We start from the raw sequence: 16123 nt of genomic DNA, 5'->3' as shown, positions 1-16123 counted from the left end.
TTTCTTTAACCTACAGAATTGGAAAAATCCAGAATGGCTTGCCTTCTGAATTTTAGCAAATCAAGCCAATTATTGTTTATTGATCTTCCTTTTGCAAAAATGACTACCTGTTTTGCAATTAGCAAGCCACCTCCTGGACTCTTAGTTTTCTCCCTCTGGTTCTGTATCCAACAGCCTCCAAAGCCTAAGGCTGTTTCTTTGGAATGCCCCTTCCTCCATCCTCTCCTGCCTTGTCACAACCCACACACCTCCTATCCCTATCTCCCGATAGCTTCATCCATTCCTTTGGGCACTAACCCACCTCTCCCTGCTCTCTGGTCTGGTTGAGAGCTGTATCACCACAGCTGAACTGCTTAGGAATGCTTCCCCTGGCTTACATTCAGCTCTGGAGACTGTGGGTCTTAACTCACTCCTGTCAGTGTAGCCCACTATGGGGGACATCAGTCCAGCCACCTCCCCCCATCCCATCTCTGCCTCTACCACTTTAGTCCAAGCCCCTCTCACACACAGTGGAGAACTACTGGTCTCCCACTCGAACCTCCCCCACATGAACCAGGGCAATCTTCGAAAGTATATCACATGATAGCACGTCTCTATTCAGCACTTCCCATGGCCTCCCGTCTTCTGCAAGTAATACCTACATCTTATGGTGGCCTTAGGTCCTCCCACACGTACAGCCATGTCTCTCAATTCTCACTCCCACTCCCATCCCTGACCATTCCCATCGTATTAGTACACTGATGAGACCATCAGGAAAATTTCACCACTAACTGAAAATTAGATATTAAGGAATAGCTTGTTTGCTAAATATGACAGAAGTATTGTGGTTAAGTTTTTGGTTTTTTTTTTTTTTTTTTTTTTTTTTTAAGAATCCTTATCTCTTAGAGATATATATTAATGTTTTTACAGATGAAATTATACAATGACTGGAATTTGCTTTAAAAATAATACAGCATGGGGCGCCTGGGTGGCTCAGCAGGTTAAAGCCTCTGCCTTTGGCTCAGGTCATGATCCCAGGATCCCGGGATTGAGCCCCACATCCGGCTCTCTGCTTGGCAGGGAGCCTGCTTCCCTTTTCCCTTCCTCTCTCTCTGCCTGCCTCTCTGTCTACTTGTGATCTCTGTCTGTCAAATAAATAAATAAAATCTTTAAAAATAATACAGCAGGAAAGAAAAAAGTGGATAATGATACACATAAACAATAGCCATGTGGTTTTGTAGCTGGAGTTTTCTTTATTATTAACTTTCTGCAGTAGACTTTCTTCAGATGCTAAGAGTACCTGGACATATATATATACATATATATGTATAGTGTTTCAAATAAGCTTGCTCTTTCCTATACGAGAGAAGCTAGGGACTCAAAGGCCACAGGAGTAAAGTTGCTTTCTCAAAGCTTCCCTGGACAGCAGCTTGATTCCCAGTGACCCCGGCTGACCTCCCCTTCCCTCCTGTGGGCTTTCTTCTCCTTGTGCTGTGATCTGCCCTCACACAGCCTTTTTCCTTCAGGTCAAATCCAGTGCTGTATAGTTAGGCTCATGTACTCATGTAGACTCAGTTGTATTGTTTTTCCAGGAGGAGAGAAGATTTCACTATGCAGCCTTCCCCAGTGCCATGTCCCATCGGAATCGGTCCTTCTCTTTCAATCCTCACCCAGGATATTTGACCCCTTCCATGAAGGTAAATTGGTTTCCTGGTTTCAAGCATCACACAATTCTGCTGGCTTTGTTTTCCTAAAGGTAACTGTAGCTTATTTGTCAGGGGGCTGGCATACATTCAGAGGGATAGCCACTAAAAGTAAGACTCACAGGAAACAGTCCAAATTAGTAGCAAACAGTATTTGTATCTGGCTAGGTGGGTTAGGTGTACTTATAATTTTTTAATTTTGTATGGGTTTTTTGTATTCTCCAAACTTCTTATAAATAAACATGTCACTGTTAATAATGGTTATATCTGGGTGATAGGGAGGAGAGTAAAGAGCAGGCATCTCCAGGGCACCTGGGTGGCTCAGTGGATTAAAGCCTCTGCTTTTGGCTCAGGTCATGATCTCAGGGTCCTGGGATTGAGTCCCACATTGGGCTCTCTGCTTAGCAGGGAGCTGCTTCCTCCTCTCTCTGCCTGCCTCTCTGCCTACTTGTGATTTCTCTCTCTGTCAGATAAATAAAAATCTTAAAAAAAAAAAAAGAAAAAGAGCAGGCATCTTCTACTTCTTATTTTTTAATCCCTGTATGTTTTTCAAGTTGTTATAATGAAAATATTCACATCGAGGTCTCTCATCTGCTATCAAGAAATCTTAAAAGTGCTAAAAAATATTTTTTAATAGTTCAAAGGACAATAAACTTGATGTGAGCTCATTTATAATTTATAATTTTTACATATGCCCCTCAGTGCAAAAAGATCTAAATCTCACTCCAGAAATATTAACACATTTGAGGACAATGGGCCCAGCCCCTGCTGGGGGTTTTAGATGGCCTTCTAAAGCCTAAAACTTTTTTTTTTTTTTTTAATTATAACACATCTATCCCTAGAAGTTTCTGATAAGAAATTGTAAACCTATGTGTTTCTTAAAACATAAAGTAGACTGGAGGAAAAAATGCTTTAAAAAATAACATGTAAGGGGTGCCTGGGTGGCTTAGTCAGTGGAGTATCTGCCTTTGGCTCGGGTCATGATCCCAGGGTCCTGGAATTGAGCCCGGTGTCCGGGTCCCTGCTCAGCAGGGAGTCTGCTTCTCCCTCTGTCCTTCACCCTGCTTGTGCTCTCTCATGCACACACACTCTCTCAAGTAAATGAAATCTTAAAAAACAACAACAAACAAACACGTAAGTATACAAATAAAATTATCGCCCCCTCTCCCATAGTTTTGGCTGGGTGGGCCTTTTTGCTTTTACAATAATGCTTCTTTGGGGTAGCACTAAAAAGCCTTCCTTCTAATACAAACAGAAAAAGAAGATGGAGGAAGTGCCCAGCCGAGTGGTCAGTGTGCCAAACCTCGCCTCCTACGCAAAGAACTTTCTGAGTGGTGATCTGAGCTCCAGGATCAACGCTCCTCCAATAACTAAATCACCCAGCTTGGACCCAAGCCCTGGCTCTGGTCAGCCTTACAAACCTCCCCAGTCTCTAGATGCGAAAACTGCCACAAGGTAAGGGCTGCGGCGGGAGGGGAAGCTGTGATTTCCAGTTTCCATTAATAGGAGGGGAATTTGGATTCCTTTCTGGCACCTCTTAAATATCCGGCATTTGGGCAAATATAAAGAATGGTAAAACAAACCCGGTCTTGGACAAATTACAATCAAGCCAAAGGGTTGTGTAAGAGGAAAGAAGTATGTCATTCTTTAGAAGAGGTACTATCTTGGTACCAAACTCCAGAAAGCCTTTTTCCATAGATTGGATAAGGGACACTCGGCTGGCCGTGTCACTGTGGCTAACACAGAAGAGGGACTCTCGTCATCTGGCCCTGGGGTCTGGATTCAAATTCTGATCCTTCTTGTTCTTACCTAGGTTGCCTTGGGCAGATTACTTGACCTCTCTGGATCTCCATTTCCTTACCTCTAAAATGAAGATAGTATAGCATCTCCCTCATCAAACTGATGTGGGACTAAAGGAATGAATCTGTGGGACATGCTTAGCACAAGACCTGGTACAGAAGGTGTATTTCCACTGTTATTATTAAGGTTATGTCTCAAGATTTACTGTATCATCTTGAAGTTGTAAGACCTCTTAATCTATGGGTTTGGGAGCTCATTCATGATGTTTTCATATACCATCTTACTTTCCCAGAAACCCTTGCAACATGTTTCTTTCGGGAATGTGAGTTGTCCCTTTATTGGTTCTCCCTCCAGTCCAGTCTTCCATTCAGAGGCAAAATTTTACATTCTGGGCTTTGAATTTTGCATTTCAGAAAGGGCTCCTTCTAAAAAGTTCCTTTTCCAAAGGCCCGCAACCCTGTGGCTACTTAAACAAAGAGGGAGACACAGCCCTTTAGGAGTATTGAGCTGGACAGAGCCTCTGGCAGTCACCAAATGAATCCAGCCCTTTTGTTTCACAGCTGGGGTAACTGAGGCCTGGACCCCTGAGCACAGGTCTCTCAAACTGCTAGAGCCAGCTCCTGACTCTGGTTTCATCTCAGTAGCACACACCTGTCTGTAAAGCTTCACAAATGCAGACAGAGACCATTCCGGCAGGTATCCATCATACTTTTCTGGCTTACTGTCTCTTCAATTAATTGGGCTAACTCCACTGTCTTATTGAGATGCTAGGACACATTAGATAGCTCTTAGAGAAGCCAGACATTGTAAGGCTGTGATGATTAACTATCTCATAACCTTTTTTATGAGGTTTATAGTTTATTTGTGCCTGAAATAAATAAGGCTGCATGATATGCCTCACTAGTCTAAAGTAAAACTGGAGACCGTGTTTTCAAAATGGGAATTGGATGTTCCCTCCCCACCCCCACCTTTCACAACTTGCTTCCAGCTATGAATGTTGGCCAGTTACACTGTACTGTCTTTCCAAGAGTAACGAAGCAGCTTTCTTTCCCTGAAAGATAGCGGGGTATTAAGGTGTTTGCTGAGTAATTTTCAAAACCATCTAAGCAACTTTTTGTTTGTTGGCGTGTTTCTAGGACACAAGATGGTGAAACAGCCCAACCCAAAGAAGTCCAGCAGAAACAGAGCTCTGCCCACCAGGAATGGTTTACCAAGTATTTTTCTTTCTGAACTGGCTCTTGGGATCCATCAGAAAGAGGACATTTGAAAAACATTTCTTTTAAAGCATCTGATTGAAGGAATGAACTAAACAACCAACCAACCAAATAACTTGCTTGTGATATGGTTTATATATATTAGCCAAAAAAAATTTTGGCCTTAACATTTCATACTATTTCATTGTGACACCAGTGCTTAAAAAAAATTCTTGCCATTAAGGTAACCTCCCCGCCCCAATATGTGTTATCAAAAGGCACCCTAGAAAAATATTAATGTTGCTGATAACATTCACATTGTATTTCTAGTACCCAGAAGGTTTCATTCCACTTTATGGAATATCAGGCTTTGTGATTTCCATGGTCTACTCTAAAAGTGGTTTCATCTTTCCTTAGAATGCTAGTTCTCTCCACTTAAAAAGTATTTCTATGTAAATGACACAATTCCAAAATGCACATTCAACCTCAGTAGGAAGAAGAATAAAAGTTCAAGATACTCATGAAAGCCAATTAAAAACAAAATGAGGCAAAACTAGGAGTGGACTATAACCGACCTTGGCATACCTGGATTGAATGCTTTGACTTTATAGCTCCAGGACATGAAGCCTACAAGTAGAATACAGAGGGAATAACACCTACCTCAAAAGGGGCTTTACAAGAATTAAGCAAAATATTATGGTGAATGATACCAATCATGAATTAGAATTAGCCACTGCCAGAATTTTTCTGTAAATAACTGAGCCTTGCCCCATCACACATCTCAGTTTCAATGACTATAGTTTCAATTTGGTCACTTGTCAAGGTTTCTAAAGTATTCTATGAAGTCAAAGATCTACTGAACTTGTAGTCTTTGGGCTTGGGCCCTTTGCCTCACGGTGCATTGCTTCTCCGTTGCATGGATGCTCAGTACATTAAAGGGACTCAGGACTGGCCATTCACAGTGCTGACTGTGAAAGTCCACGCTGAATTGTCTGACCTTCTGACAGCGATATGACAAGACTCAATACATTTGGGCAAAATATGTTCTCAGTCCTTTGGTGCTGGCCACAGGTGGCCATAAACAGTTGTTTATTCTATGCACTGTCAAACCTTTGCTCTTTGAATAAAACTTCAAACAACTGGGCAATAAAAATGGCTGTGACTTGTATTGTTTTCCCAAAGAAAGGTGAAATTAGATGAAGATGGATCATAGAAATAGAATGTTCACATTAACCTCAATTAGATCATCTTCAAATAAAAAGTAGCTGCTTCCATACATCATTCTGAGAGAAATCCAATTACAAATCATAATAAAGGTAAAATCACTAATCAAAACATGTGGCCCTATAATTTCTTAAATGACAATACTTGTCCCAGACATGTAATATACCATGTTATTTTCAATGTCACTTTTTCTTTAATGATTTTATTTATTTTAGAGAGAGGGAGAGAGTATGAGAGACCACAGGTTGGGGGGCAGCACAGAGGGAGAGGGAGAAGCAGCATCTCCACAGAGTAAGTAGCCCAAATTGGGGTTCAATCCCAGGACCGAGTTCATGACCTGAGCTGAAGGCAGATGCTTAACCAAATGAGCCACCCAGGGGTCCCACTATCACATTTTTTTAGTTATCTTGTTTCCCGCTTAAGGTGAGCATTATAGGATCATGCTTCCATTTTGTGTTTTAAAAACTATGTATGGATAGCTCTGTTTATTGAAATATTTTTCCAACACTGCAACTCCTGATGACTAGCAAAGCAGGCTGCACCTTGTACAACTGTCTCCTTTAATTAATTCAGCAGGATACAAGCTGCAGGGACAGAGTTTTATTGAGACTCTACATCTGTCTGATTTCTTTCTTGGTGCAGCTGAGTGAAAGATGGTTAAATTTCTAGGTTCTATCCTGCAATGATTACATCTTTGTTAAATAAATCTGTGCATGCTTCTACCCTTTCTTTCTTTTTTCTTTTTAAAGATTTCTTTTTTTTTTTTTTAAGATTTTATTTGTTTGTCAGAGAGAAAGAGGGAGAGCGAGCGAGCACAGGCAGACAGAATGGCAGGCAGAGACAGAGGGAGAAGCAGGCTCCCTGCTGAGCAAGGAGCCAGATGTGGGACTCGATCCCAGGACGCTGGGATCATGACCTGAGCCGAAGGCAGCTGCCTAACCAACTGAGCTACCCAGGCATCCCCTACCATTTATTTCTTTAGGACAAATTCCTTGAGTGAAGTAAAGCATCAAAAGATACATGCTTAAGCTTTCTGTGACGTATCAAGATTATCATCCAGAAAGTTCCTATCAAGTTTACACCTTCACCAGCAGTGACTAAAATCCTACCTCTCCATACCATAGAAAACACTGACAAAGAAACTCAATCTGAGAGAGAAAACGTTCTTCCAGTTTTTGTGTACATAATCTGATTCCATCAGTCTCTCAAGAGTGAGTGGTCCAGACCTGACAGTGATGGCTTGGGGAGAACAGTGGAGATGAAGAGAAATGAACTGATTCAGGATTGAGTCAGGGGGGAGAATCACCAAGATTTGGTGATAATCAAGATTTGGTGATAAATCTTGGTAGGCCCTATTATGACAGGAGGAAGGGTTAACACTGCTAGGGCGAAACTGTAAAGGAAGATTGCTGTAAAGCGTTTCTTAATTAGGGTGGAAAAGAATGAACTCACCCGAGCAATGGCTGCTATCATGTACCTGAGCCCTTATCACCTGCTCTAGCATCAGTGTAACAGCCAACACAGTGGTTGCACTTGAGGTTACTTGGTCTTTATACTCATGCTCCAGGATCCATCTGAATTCCGCAAGGACGAGGTTGGCCAGATTAACAACCCTGAGGTCGTAGAACAAAAGTAAAAACAACTTTTAAGAGCTTTGTTTCATCTACACTGAGGGGTTGGCCCCAGCTGGATACCCCACACACATGCACAGACAAGGAGTAATAAGTATCATGCATAAAAGATAAATAATAAATGGCCAGTGTATATTCTGAGAGGAACAATGCCTACTTCTCATGAGGGGCTCAGAAACGGATATAAATCTCTAACCCTCGGGGACAATCAAGCAAGGTCGGCAGAGAAAGAGGAAGTCCCATGTCCCTGGATGGGGTGCAGCAGCGAGGGCATGCAGAGGCTTCAGGGACCAGGTGGCATCCAGGCCAAACAACCATAAATGGATGGATATCAACCTTATTGAGGGAGGAGCCCTCAAGGCTGAAGGAATCAAAACAAGTCAGGATACAGGGTGTAGAAGTACTGCCTGTTTAGAAAACAATAGAGCATTTGTTTTCAGTTAGGAGGTGTCATCTAATAAGCGACTGTAAACACAGAGAAAGGAAAAATCTCACCTAGGGAGCACCACTCTCAATGCCCTTCTGTACTTCCCAAAGGCAGCTCAACAGTGAATCTCATTGGCCTCTGTAACCAACAAGAGGGTAAAATGTCTTCCCAAATGCTGAGGCTCCCATGATTTTTGAGGATGGGGAGTTTGCTGAGGGTCATCCTGCAGCCCACTCCCCACCCAGAGGCCTCAGTCCCTTGGTATCAATGTCACTCATTAGCAAGAACCATCCTTAGTGGAAAATTCAGCTACAAAAAAACCAGAAACAAGAAAGACACAAGCAAATTCAAAATGAAAAGAGATGATCATAGCAAGCTTTAATATTTCATACTGCATATATGCCTCAAGCATCACACTGAAAACAAAGTCTGCCCCCTTACTTACAGTGATTCATCACTGGAGAACATAACAAAACTAGCTTATTACTGCTCCTACTACACACCCCCACTCCAAAAACTGGAAAAACACTACACAAAATATAAAGGTTAGTCCAAATAAGTCAACATCAACGTAAGGATTGTACCATATTATTACTATTCTAACTTACGATATTATAACCTTTTCAACCTATTTACAAAATATCCTCATTCTAAGAGCTCCAGATGCATTACAAATATCACTGTATTAGATTCTTCTTCTTGAGGTAATTTAAAGTCTTGAAACATGCAAATTTACCTATTTTTCTGCACAACTACTGAGGGATAATTGTCATGAAAGGCCTGCAAACAAAATCCTCACCTTCTGATTCTTAGATCAGATCATACAAGCTAATCTAAAACTGGAAACACGAAGAGACTAAGTCATACAAAAACAGTAAGTACAAACAGAAAAAAGAAACATGAAAAGGAAATCTGTAGGTGGCATCACACTAACAGTCTAAACTTTGCTACAGATGGGAAAATTTACTTGATTTACCAAAACTGTATAGGCATTTTATAAAGTACTCAAAAAATTACGCTTAAAAAAATAAGGGGAAAATTTTAGGTGAGATCATCAACAAAAATCATCTTATTCTTTGGCAAAGAGTTCTTCCAAAATGTCATGTCCACAAGAAGTGATGTCTGTCAAGACTGTGTTTAGGCTGACTCACACACCAGATCACCTTCAGACCAGCTCTGACTCAGGTTTGCTTCATTGGTGCAGGGATATTAGCTGATGCCTGCTCGAGGTAGGCCAAGGAGCCCTGAGGGATCTCAGCTGGCTTTTTGTGCTGCACGTTGATGTCTTCCAGCACCTGCTGCCAATGCCTCAGTTTTGTCAAGTGCTTCTGGACCAGAGCATCTTTCCGTTGTAACTCATTCCTTAGTTCCGAGACATCCTACAAACAAAGACAACGAAGTAAGAGTAAGCTCATGAAAAGTGAAAACAGTTCCTGATCTAGTAAGAGCTCTAAGAAGTAATTCAAATCAGGAGAATCAATTAAACCATTGTACACCTATTATCCTGCCTGGTTCCACTATCTATAAACAACCTGCAGCAGCTCCTCCAATGGAAGATACCTGCCTAACACTGGGAGTTTTTATTTTTCATTTTAATTTAGTAAGTAATACAGATGTTCCAATATTCTAAAGTACCAAAGGGCAGTCTCTTTCCCATCCCAGTCCCCAGGCACCCAATACCTCCATTCAAAGGCTACTGCTGAGATCTTTTACACTGAGAACCTGAAACATATGCGAACAACTGTTTAAAAAAGAGTCCAAAACCACTGTTCTATCAGTTCAGGATAAAGTGTTAAAATCTCATATTCAAGAGTTTTTTAAATGAATACCAGCATTACAATTCTTTATTAAGGCCTGACCTCAAACACACCTATGTTCCTAGTCAAGTGTTCAAATCAGGAAATGATCTGACAAGATAAACTAAAAATATCATTTTACCCTTCATGTTCTCAATAGCTGGTATCAGTGAATAAAAAGAATGTTTTTAATTAACTGGGAGGACTTACTTCAAAAGTCCCCAAAACAAGCCTTTCAATTTAGTGTTTCTCATTAGGGGCATCACAGGTCTCTTGGGCGAGATGATGATTCTCCCTTCCACAATTCATTTGGCAGGCTTTGGCCCAACACACTGAATGCCAATAAAGCCTCCCAGTCATCATGGCAACCTCAACACATTTCCAAATGCCCCCGATCAAACAACTGAGATAAATGAAATCCTGAGTCTCAAGGAAGCTGGACAAAACATTTAACTTTTGATTCCTTGAAGAAACTTGAGCCCTTCCTGCGTCTAAGGCAGCTGGGGATACACACACGCCAGTTTCTGTCCAAAAGGAGCTTGTCATCTACATTAATGGTTTCTCCACTTTTTTCAAGAACCTTTCCTGAAGGAAAAGTCTTTCATGAAAGCCAGCAAATTACACTGCTCTGTTTGAGTCCATCTTTCCTCCACGACCCCTTGGTTCCACTACCTGCCCAGCTTGTCATCAACACTGACAACTAGCAACATTTGTATTCAATCTACAAAGCCCTACGATAACTCATGGGAAAAGGATATATATCTCATTTAAAGCACAGATAGAATCCTGACAACATGTGTTTTTCCTAAAAGTTAAGGAGAAATGTGAGTTCATACCTCTTTGATAACTTGCTCTGGTTTCTGGACAGATAACTGCAATCTTTTCTGTAGGAAAAAACATTCCGTCTGTCTTGCAATATCCAGAAATTTCTGGATACACTGATCAACACCTTATGAGAAAAAGGTCAAAATATTAAGAAAAACCCTAGACATGTGCATTTCCCTCATAAATGAACAGCAAAATATCAAAATGGCACCTTCCCACAGATGTAATCTGGAATTTTAATTCTGGTCACAGCAGTGATACTGACTCCCAACCCCCATGTATTAACCAACATTAAGTAGCACATAATTTGTGCTTTTATGAGTTGAATGATACCTCAGTACAACACAAAAGTTCTTCTGAAGAGAGATAATCCAGAGATCCAGCAATTAGCATCATGACTTACAGTTAAAACGTAACATGTAAAATATGGTACAAAAAAAGTCAGAAACACTGGTTGCCTCTGAGGCGAACTTGGCTGAAGTCAGGGAAGCACAAGAGACTTTTCTGTGTAATACCTTCAAAAAATAATCAAAACTTGGGTTTTTGAAAAAAGCAGTATGCATTGTTGGTTATCTCTGACCTATACCAAAATGGAAAAAAAAGCTCAATTTAAGTGGTTCATTATGAGTGACATGTCAATTAATGAACTGAACAAAGAACCAGCAGTATACAGAAATGACTGCATAAATCTTATTCCCTGGAAAAGTTCTCTCAGGATACAAACAGAACTGAAACACATCGAGTATATATTCAGTAATTAGGAAGCTTGCTGAAGGTAAGAACATAGTCTACAGAGAGTAAATTCTTACCAGTTCTAATTTCTTCCTGATCCGTGCCATTGACATAGTCCTGACTCACAAGAGAAGCAAAGCAAGCCTGTGTGACCCAAAAAAATGTAAGAAAAAATATGTCATTCCCATGTCAAAAATCTTACTTCAGAGTAAGAAATAACTTCTCTTGAATTCATTCAATGAGCTGATAGAGTCCGGGTTTGCACATCAGCTGACAAAATATACTACTGCTGATGAAGAAACTTGGTACACTGAGTCCATCAGACCCTCAGAGGGAGACCTGCAAATGAGGCTGCTGGTATTTGCTACCACCACCACCTGGTCCCAACTCCTGCCACTCACCCCCTTCCTCGCAGTCCCATTCCACACCAGGACTGACACAAAACAGGTTCCTTCACTGTTTGACAAATATTCATCAAGCACTTGCTATATAGCACCACTGTATTAGCACTGATGGAGGAAAGAGAGATAGGTGGCCTCTGACTTTATGGGCCTGGTTTAGTGGTAAATCCCACAAAAGGGGGGCACCTGGGTGGCTCAGTGGGTTAAAGCCTCTGCTTTCGGCTCAGGTCATAATCCCAGCGTCCTGGGATGGAGTCCCACATCGGGCTCTCTGCTCAGCAGCGAGCCTGCTTCCTCCTCTCTCTTTGCCTGCCTCTCTGCCTACTTGTGATCTCTGTCAAGTAAATGAATAAAATCTTAAAAAAAAAAAAAAAATCCTACAAAAGGCACCAGGGGCAGATCCACTGAGGAAGTGATACACAATTTGGAGGAGGGGACCTGGAAACCCAGAGAGAACATAAACAGCACACGGAGAAAAAGTCTTCTGTGGTCAGAGTAAGAGGAAACTGCAATGGAGCTGAGAGTTGAATATGCTGAGCTAGGAATACCACAGTAAACCTTCTGACTTTATCTCAAGATTGACAGGTAGCCACTAAAGGGTTTTAAGCATTAGAGCACTGGTGTCTGCTCTGGCCAAGACTTCTACAAGGCCAATCTTTCAGCAAGCACTCATGACTGATAGCCACCTCATCTCAATGCTAAATGCTGCTCTAAAGCTTACCAAACCCTCTCCTTCATGGCTTGGCACCACTGCAAAGGCATCTCATCCTCCTCCCAGATGAATTTCGATGTCTTTTAATCAGTTACTTCCAAGTTTTTTAATGTACAGTCCCAGGTAAAAGCATTTTTCCCATGCAGCCCCAATAACACATTCATTAACAACCTACATTCACGCTCTACTCTGCTATTATACACAGTATAAAACTCACCCGACTAGGACTTAAAATGTGGAAAGGCAGCTGCAATTAAAAATTATTTTATTTCCACATAATAAAGGCTTATCTTCCGCTCTAGAGACCACTGAAAGCCATCTTATTTTTAAGCACCTATTTTTACCTCTCCTTTGTCTACCACTCCCCATTTCCCTTGCTAGAGGGGTTAACTTCTTGGGTAGAACTCAGAATCTGGGTCATCCCTGTCTCCCTCACTCTCTCCAGCTTCCCTTCTTTCCCCTCGAGTACCAAATTTCACACAGTAACCTTCACAGAAGTCCATCTCAGCTCCAAGAGTCCGTTAGTTTGGAGCCATCTGAGGGTGGAGCCCAAAGGAAAGAACACAGAACATAGCAGTGTGACGTTACCTATCCTAGATGAACCAGTATTAAACACGCAGGAGTGCGGGGAAGAGCGCTCAGGGCTCAAAAAAGGATGGAACAGGTACAACAAACAGACGGGGAACCTAGACGGGTCCCAAAGCTGGGGATGGGCAAACTTCAAGCCCACGTGCTTCCAGAAACATAAAGCTTACATCTGTGCCAGCAGACCTAAGCAGAATGCCGGTCACCACTCAACGTGGAAACTAAAGCAAGTGACTTCCGTTCTCTGAGCCTGTTCTCCTATTCACAAGCCTGATGTGGGCATCGCTGAAAGAAGACAACTGCCCAGGCGCGGCTTATGTTTCAGGAAAGAAGGCAGGCTGGGAACACAGACGCCCCAGTCTCATCTTACCTCAAAAGAAGACTCCAACTCATCCACCAAGGTGCTGTTAGAAGTTCTCGGAGGGCCTGGCGCGGCCTGGAGAAGCGAAGCTTGGCCCCTGGAGTCCCCGGGGTGTCCAGGTGGCTGCCCGGAGAACATACCTCCCATTGGAGCCGCCATTTCTGGAATGGCGCGCAAGAGGCGCCGTGCGGCTGCGCAGGCTGGCGCGCGCGGCGCACGTGACGGCCCTAGTCATGTGACATTGAGGGCCTCCGCAGGCGTCCTCGGGGCTCCAGGGAAACCGCACGTTTGATAACCCTCGCTTTCTCCTCGTCTGCCGGTAGGCGGCCAGGCTTTTTCTTTTCCTAATTTAAGAATTAAAGGCTCTACCAGGATTCGACGCAGTTGTGGGAAGTGGAGAATCAGTAGCTACGGTGGAACCAGCCCTTTCCCCGGATTCGGTTACTCCTGCGTCCAAGTCCCGCCTTTGTACTTGAGATTTGGAGTGATTTTGGCCAAGGTTTTCTCTCTCTGGGCTCAGGTTAGCGATTGGTAGGAGGGAGGCACCCATTCATTCCACAGTAATTGAGCCCTTACAGTGCACCAGTGACTGATCTACTCACTGTGGATATAACGGGAACAAACTGGCGAAGTTACCCCTAAGTTCTCTGTGTTGAGAGGCAGGTAACAGAAACACTAGTCTCTGTTCGCCTTGGATATTTATGGTTGCGTTAAAACCACATATGCGGTCTTTCAGTAACTTCCTTTTAGCATTCATTTATCTTTTCAGAAGCTAAGGTTTCTTTTCCCATTATATTTTACAGTTATCCAGCACATTGAGCCTTCTGTGCCCTAGGCTCTATTTAATCTGGGGTTATAACAGTCACCCCCAAGTCTCTGTTGTCGTGTTTACTGTTTTTGTGGAGGAGAGACACACAAATATATATAGCAATATCTAGTGGAGATAAATGATAAGAAGAAAAATGAAACCCAGTAAACAAATGGCTAGTGATGGGTTTGAGATGGGTAGCTGTCCTCTCAAAGAGATCTGGGCTAGAATGACTGGAATGAAAATGTAACCAGAGTTTTCTAGACAGAGGGGTCCTTGAAGAAAGAACCCACCTGGTATAGTTAGGAACCACAGAAAGGCCAGTGGGGCTAGAGTGGGGGAGGCAGGGCAGTAGCAGCTAGAAAAAGCAAAGGCTCCCCTTTGCCCATCAGGTTTCAGATCAAAACTCCTCTTCCCCTCAGTCTAAATTAGCCACACATTTCCAGCCACTTCACCATTTAATTTTCTTTATAGCACTTAATCATTACATGAAATTATGTGGTTCATTTGTCTTCATTAACAAAGTCACCTAACTTTGCACATGCACCAATAGGAAAGTAAGACCTGCCTGTCTTGATCACCTGTATTCTCAGCACCCCAAAACTGTCAGGCATAATTGTTGACCAAACAAAAATATAACGCCATCAGGAAACTAGTGGGCTCCAGCAGTTCTCAAACTGTTCTGGGTCTTAGGACCCTTTTACACTCCCAAAATATTGAGTATTACAAACACGTATGGATTGTGTTGGTATTTGTTCAACTAAAACTTGGAATATGTAAAATACCTACATATTAAAACTGAGAATTTAAATAATATATTTAAAAACAAGCCAGTTAATATTAGCATCAATATTTTAGTATTTCTCTTTTATAAAACCAAAAAAAGAAGAGTTGGGCTTACTTTACTTGTTTGCAAAAATAGAAGACTGACACTTCTCACTCTTATATGTCTTCAACCCCAGTGGTCATCTGGGACTGCAAGAGAGCCTTGAGCCTGGGTGGTGATGCACATTTCCCACCCTGGATTTCTGGTGACCATGGGGCTGCTTCAGTTTTGGTTTCTTTACTTCAGCCACCTTTTAACACTATTGTATTCTAAACTACTGCTGTTTTGGATTTGGTGCTTGCCATAGCCATGCCTGGTCCTCATGGATAGACATGGGTAATACCCATGGTTGAGCATGGTTGAGAGGAGTCAAAGGTTTGTGTAATACCTGGCAGTCAAATGTACCTGCAATGATAACTAAATTTCATCTCAGTCAGATTAGATAAGCACATGAATCCAGGGCTAAGTCATGCCTTTTGGATCCCACACTCTGGTAAACACAAGAGTTCTGTTGTTCCTCTGTTTATAAAAAGCCTTCTACCAAGTCCGTGCTTTGCATTCTGAGTCACTGAAAGAAATCTAATTCTAGTTTTCCTTCAAGAGCCAGTGGTTCCACCTCTCCATCTTCCCTGACAGAAGAGCTCCTGGACATGGATACCCAGAGAAACCTGTTTACTCACTATTCCTGCCTGATTTTCTTTAATTCTAACAAATAAAACAGATATGCATACCCATATCCATTCCCTTTTTATAATCCACTTGAGACATATAACATCCTCTTACATGTCAAATTTTTAAAATATTGAAAATTGGGGCGTCTGGGTGGCTTTGTCCATTACGTGTCTAACTCTTGATTTCATCTCAAGTTGTGATCTCAGGGTTGTGAGATTAAGCCCTACATCAGGCTCTATGCTCAGAGGGGGAGTCTGCTTGAGATTGAGATTCTCTCTTTGACCCTCTGCCCCACCACCACACACACATTCTAAAATAAACAAACCTTTAAAAAATAATAAAATATTTAAAATAACTCCAATAAACAGGTTTCTTATCAAATGCTTAGTCCTAAAAAAAGAAAAAAGTAGAGGGATCCAAATCATGGGTAATTTGTTCACCTAGATAT

The 16123-nt window shown here is 42.0% G+C and overlaps 2 protein-coding genes across 2 annotated transcripts in view; one reads left to right on the top strand and one right to left on the bottom strand.

Moving 5' to 3' along the window:
• The window catches only part of FAM184B (family with sequence similarity 184 member B), a 166616-nt gene extending 158133 nt beyond the window's left edge, over positions 1 to 8483 (top strand). The window contains exons 16-18 of the mRNA XM_059381493.1: positions 1572 to 1676; positions 2938 to 3137; positions 4619 to 8483. Of these exons, the coding sequence (XP_059237476.1) occupies positions 1572 to 1676; positions 2938 to 3137; positions 4619 to 4712 (399 nt within the window). The 3' untranslated portion in view covers positions 4713 to 8483. The remainder of the gene's footprint in view (positions 1 to 1571; positions 1677 to 2937; positions 3138 to 4618) is intronic.
• MED28 (mediator complex subunit 28) lies at positions 8311 to 13567 on the bottom strand. The gene is made up of 4 exons (XM_059381480.1): positions 13379 to 13567; positions 11388 to 11454; positions 10590 to 10702; positions 8311 to 9336 (listed from the first exon to the last, which is right to left on the bottom strand). The coding sequence occupies exons 1-4, from the start codon at positions 13526 to 13528 to the stop codon at positions 9139 to 9141; spliced, it is 528 nt and encodes a 175-aa protein (XP_059237463.1). The 5' UTR covers positions 13529 to 13567; the 3' UTR covers positions 8311 to 9138.
• Between the last annotated feature and the right edge of the window lie 2556 nt (positions 13568 to 16123).

Source organism: Mustela nigripes, chromosome 1, assembly GCF_022355385.1.
Source record: "Mustela nigripes isolate SB6536 chromosome 1, MUSNIG.SB6536, whole genome shotgun sequence".
In the NCBI taxonomy this organism is placed as follows: Eukaryota; Metazoa; Chordata; class Mammalia; order Carnivora; family Mustelidae; genus Mustela; species Mustela nigripes.
This window is presented reverse-complemented; position numbering and strand designations above follow the sequence as displayed.

Coding starts and splice junctions, on each gene's coding strand:
- MED28 (XM_059381480.1), bottom strand. CDS start 13,528: ATGGCGGCTCCAATGGGAGGTATGTTCTCCGGGCAGCCACCTGGACAC. Junction 10,703..11,387: donor TCAGGAAGAAATTAGAACTG/GTAAGAATTTAC, acceptor TTTTCTCATAAG/GTGTTGATCAGTGTATCCAG. Junction 9,337..10,589: donor CAGAGCAAGTTATCAAAGAG/GTATGAACTCAC, acceptor CTTTGTTTGTAG/GATGTCTCGGAACTAAGGAA.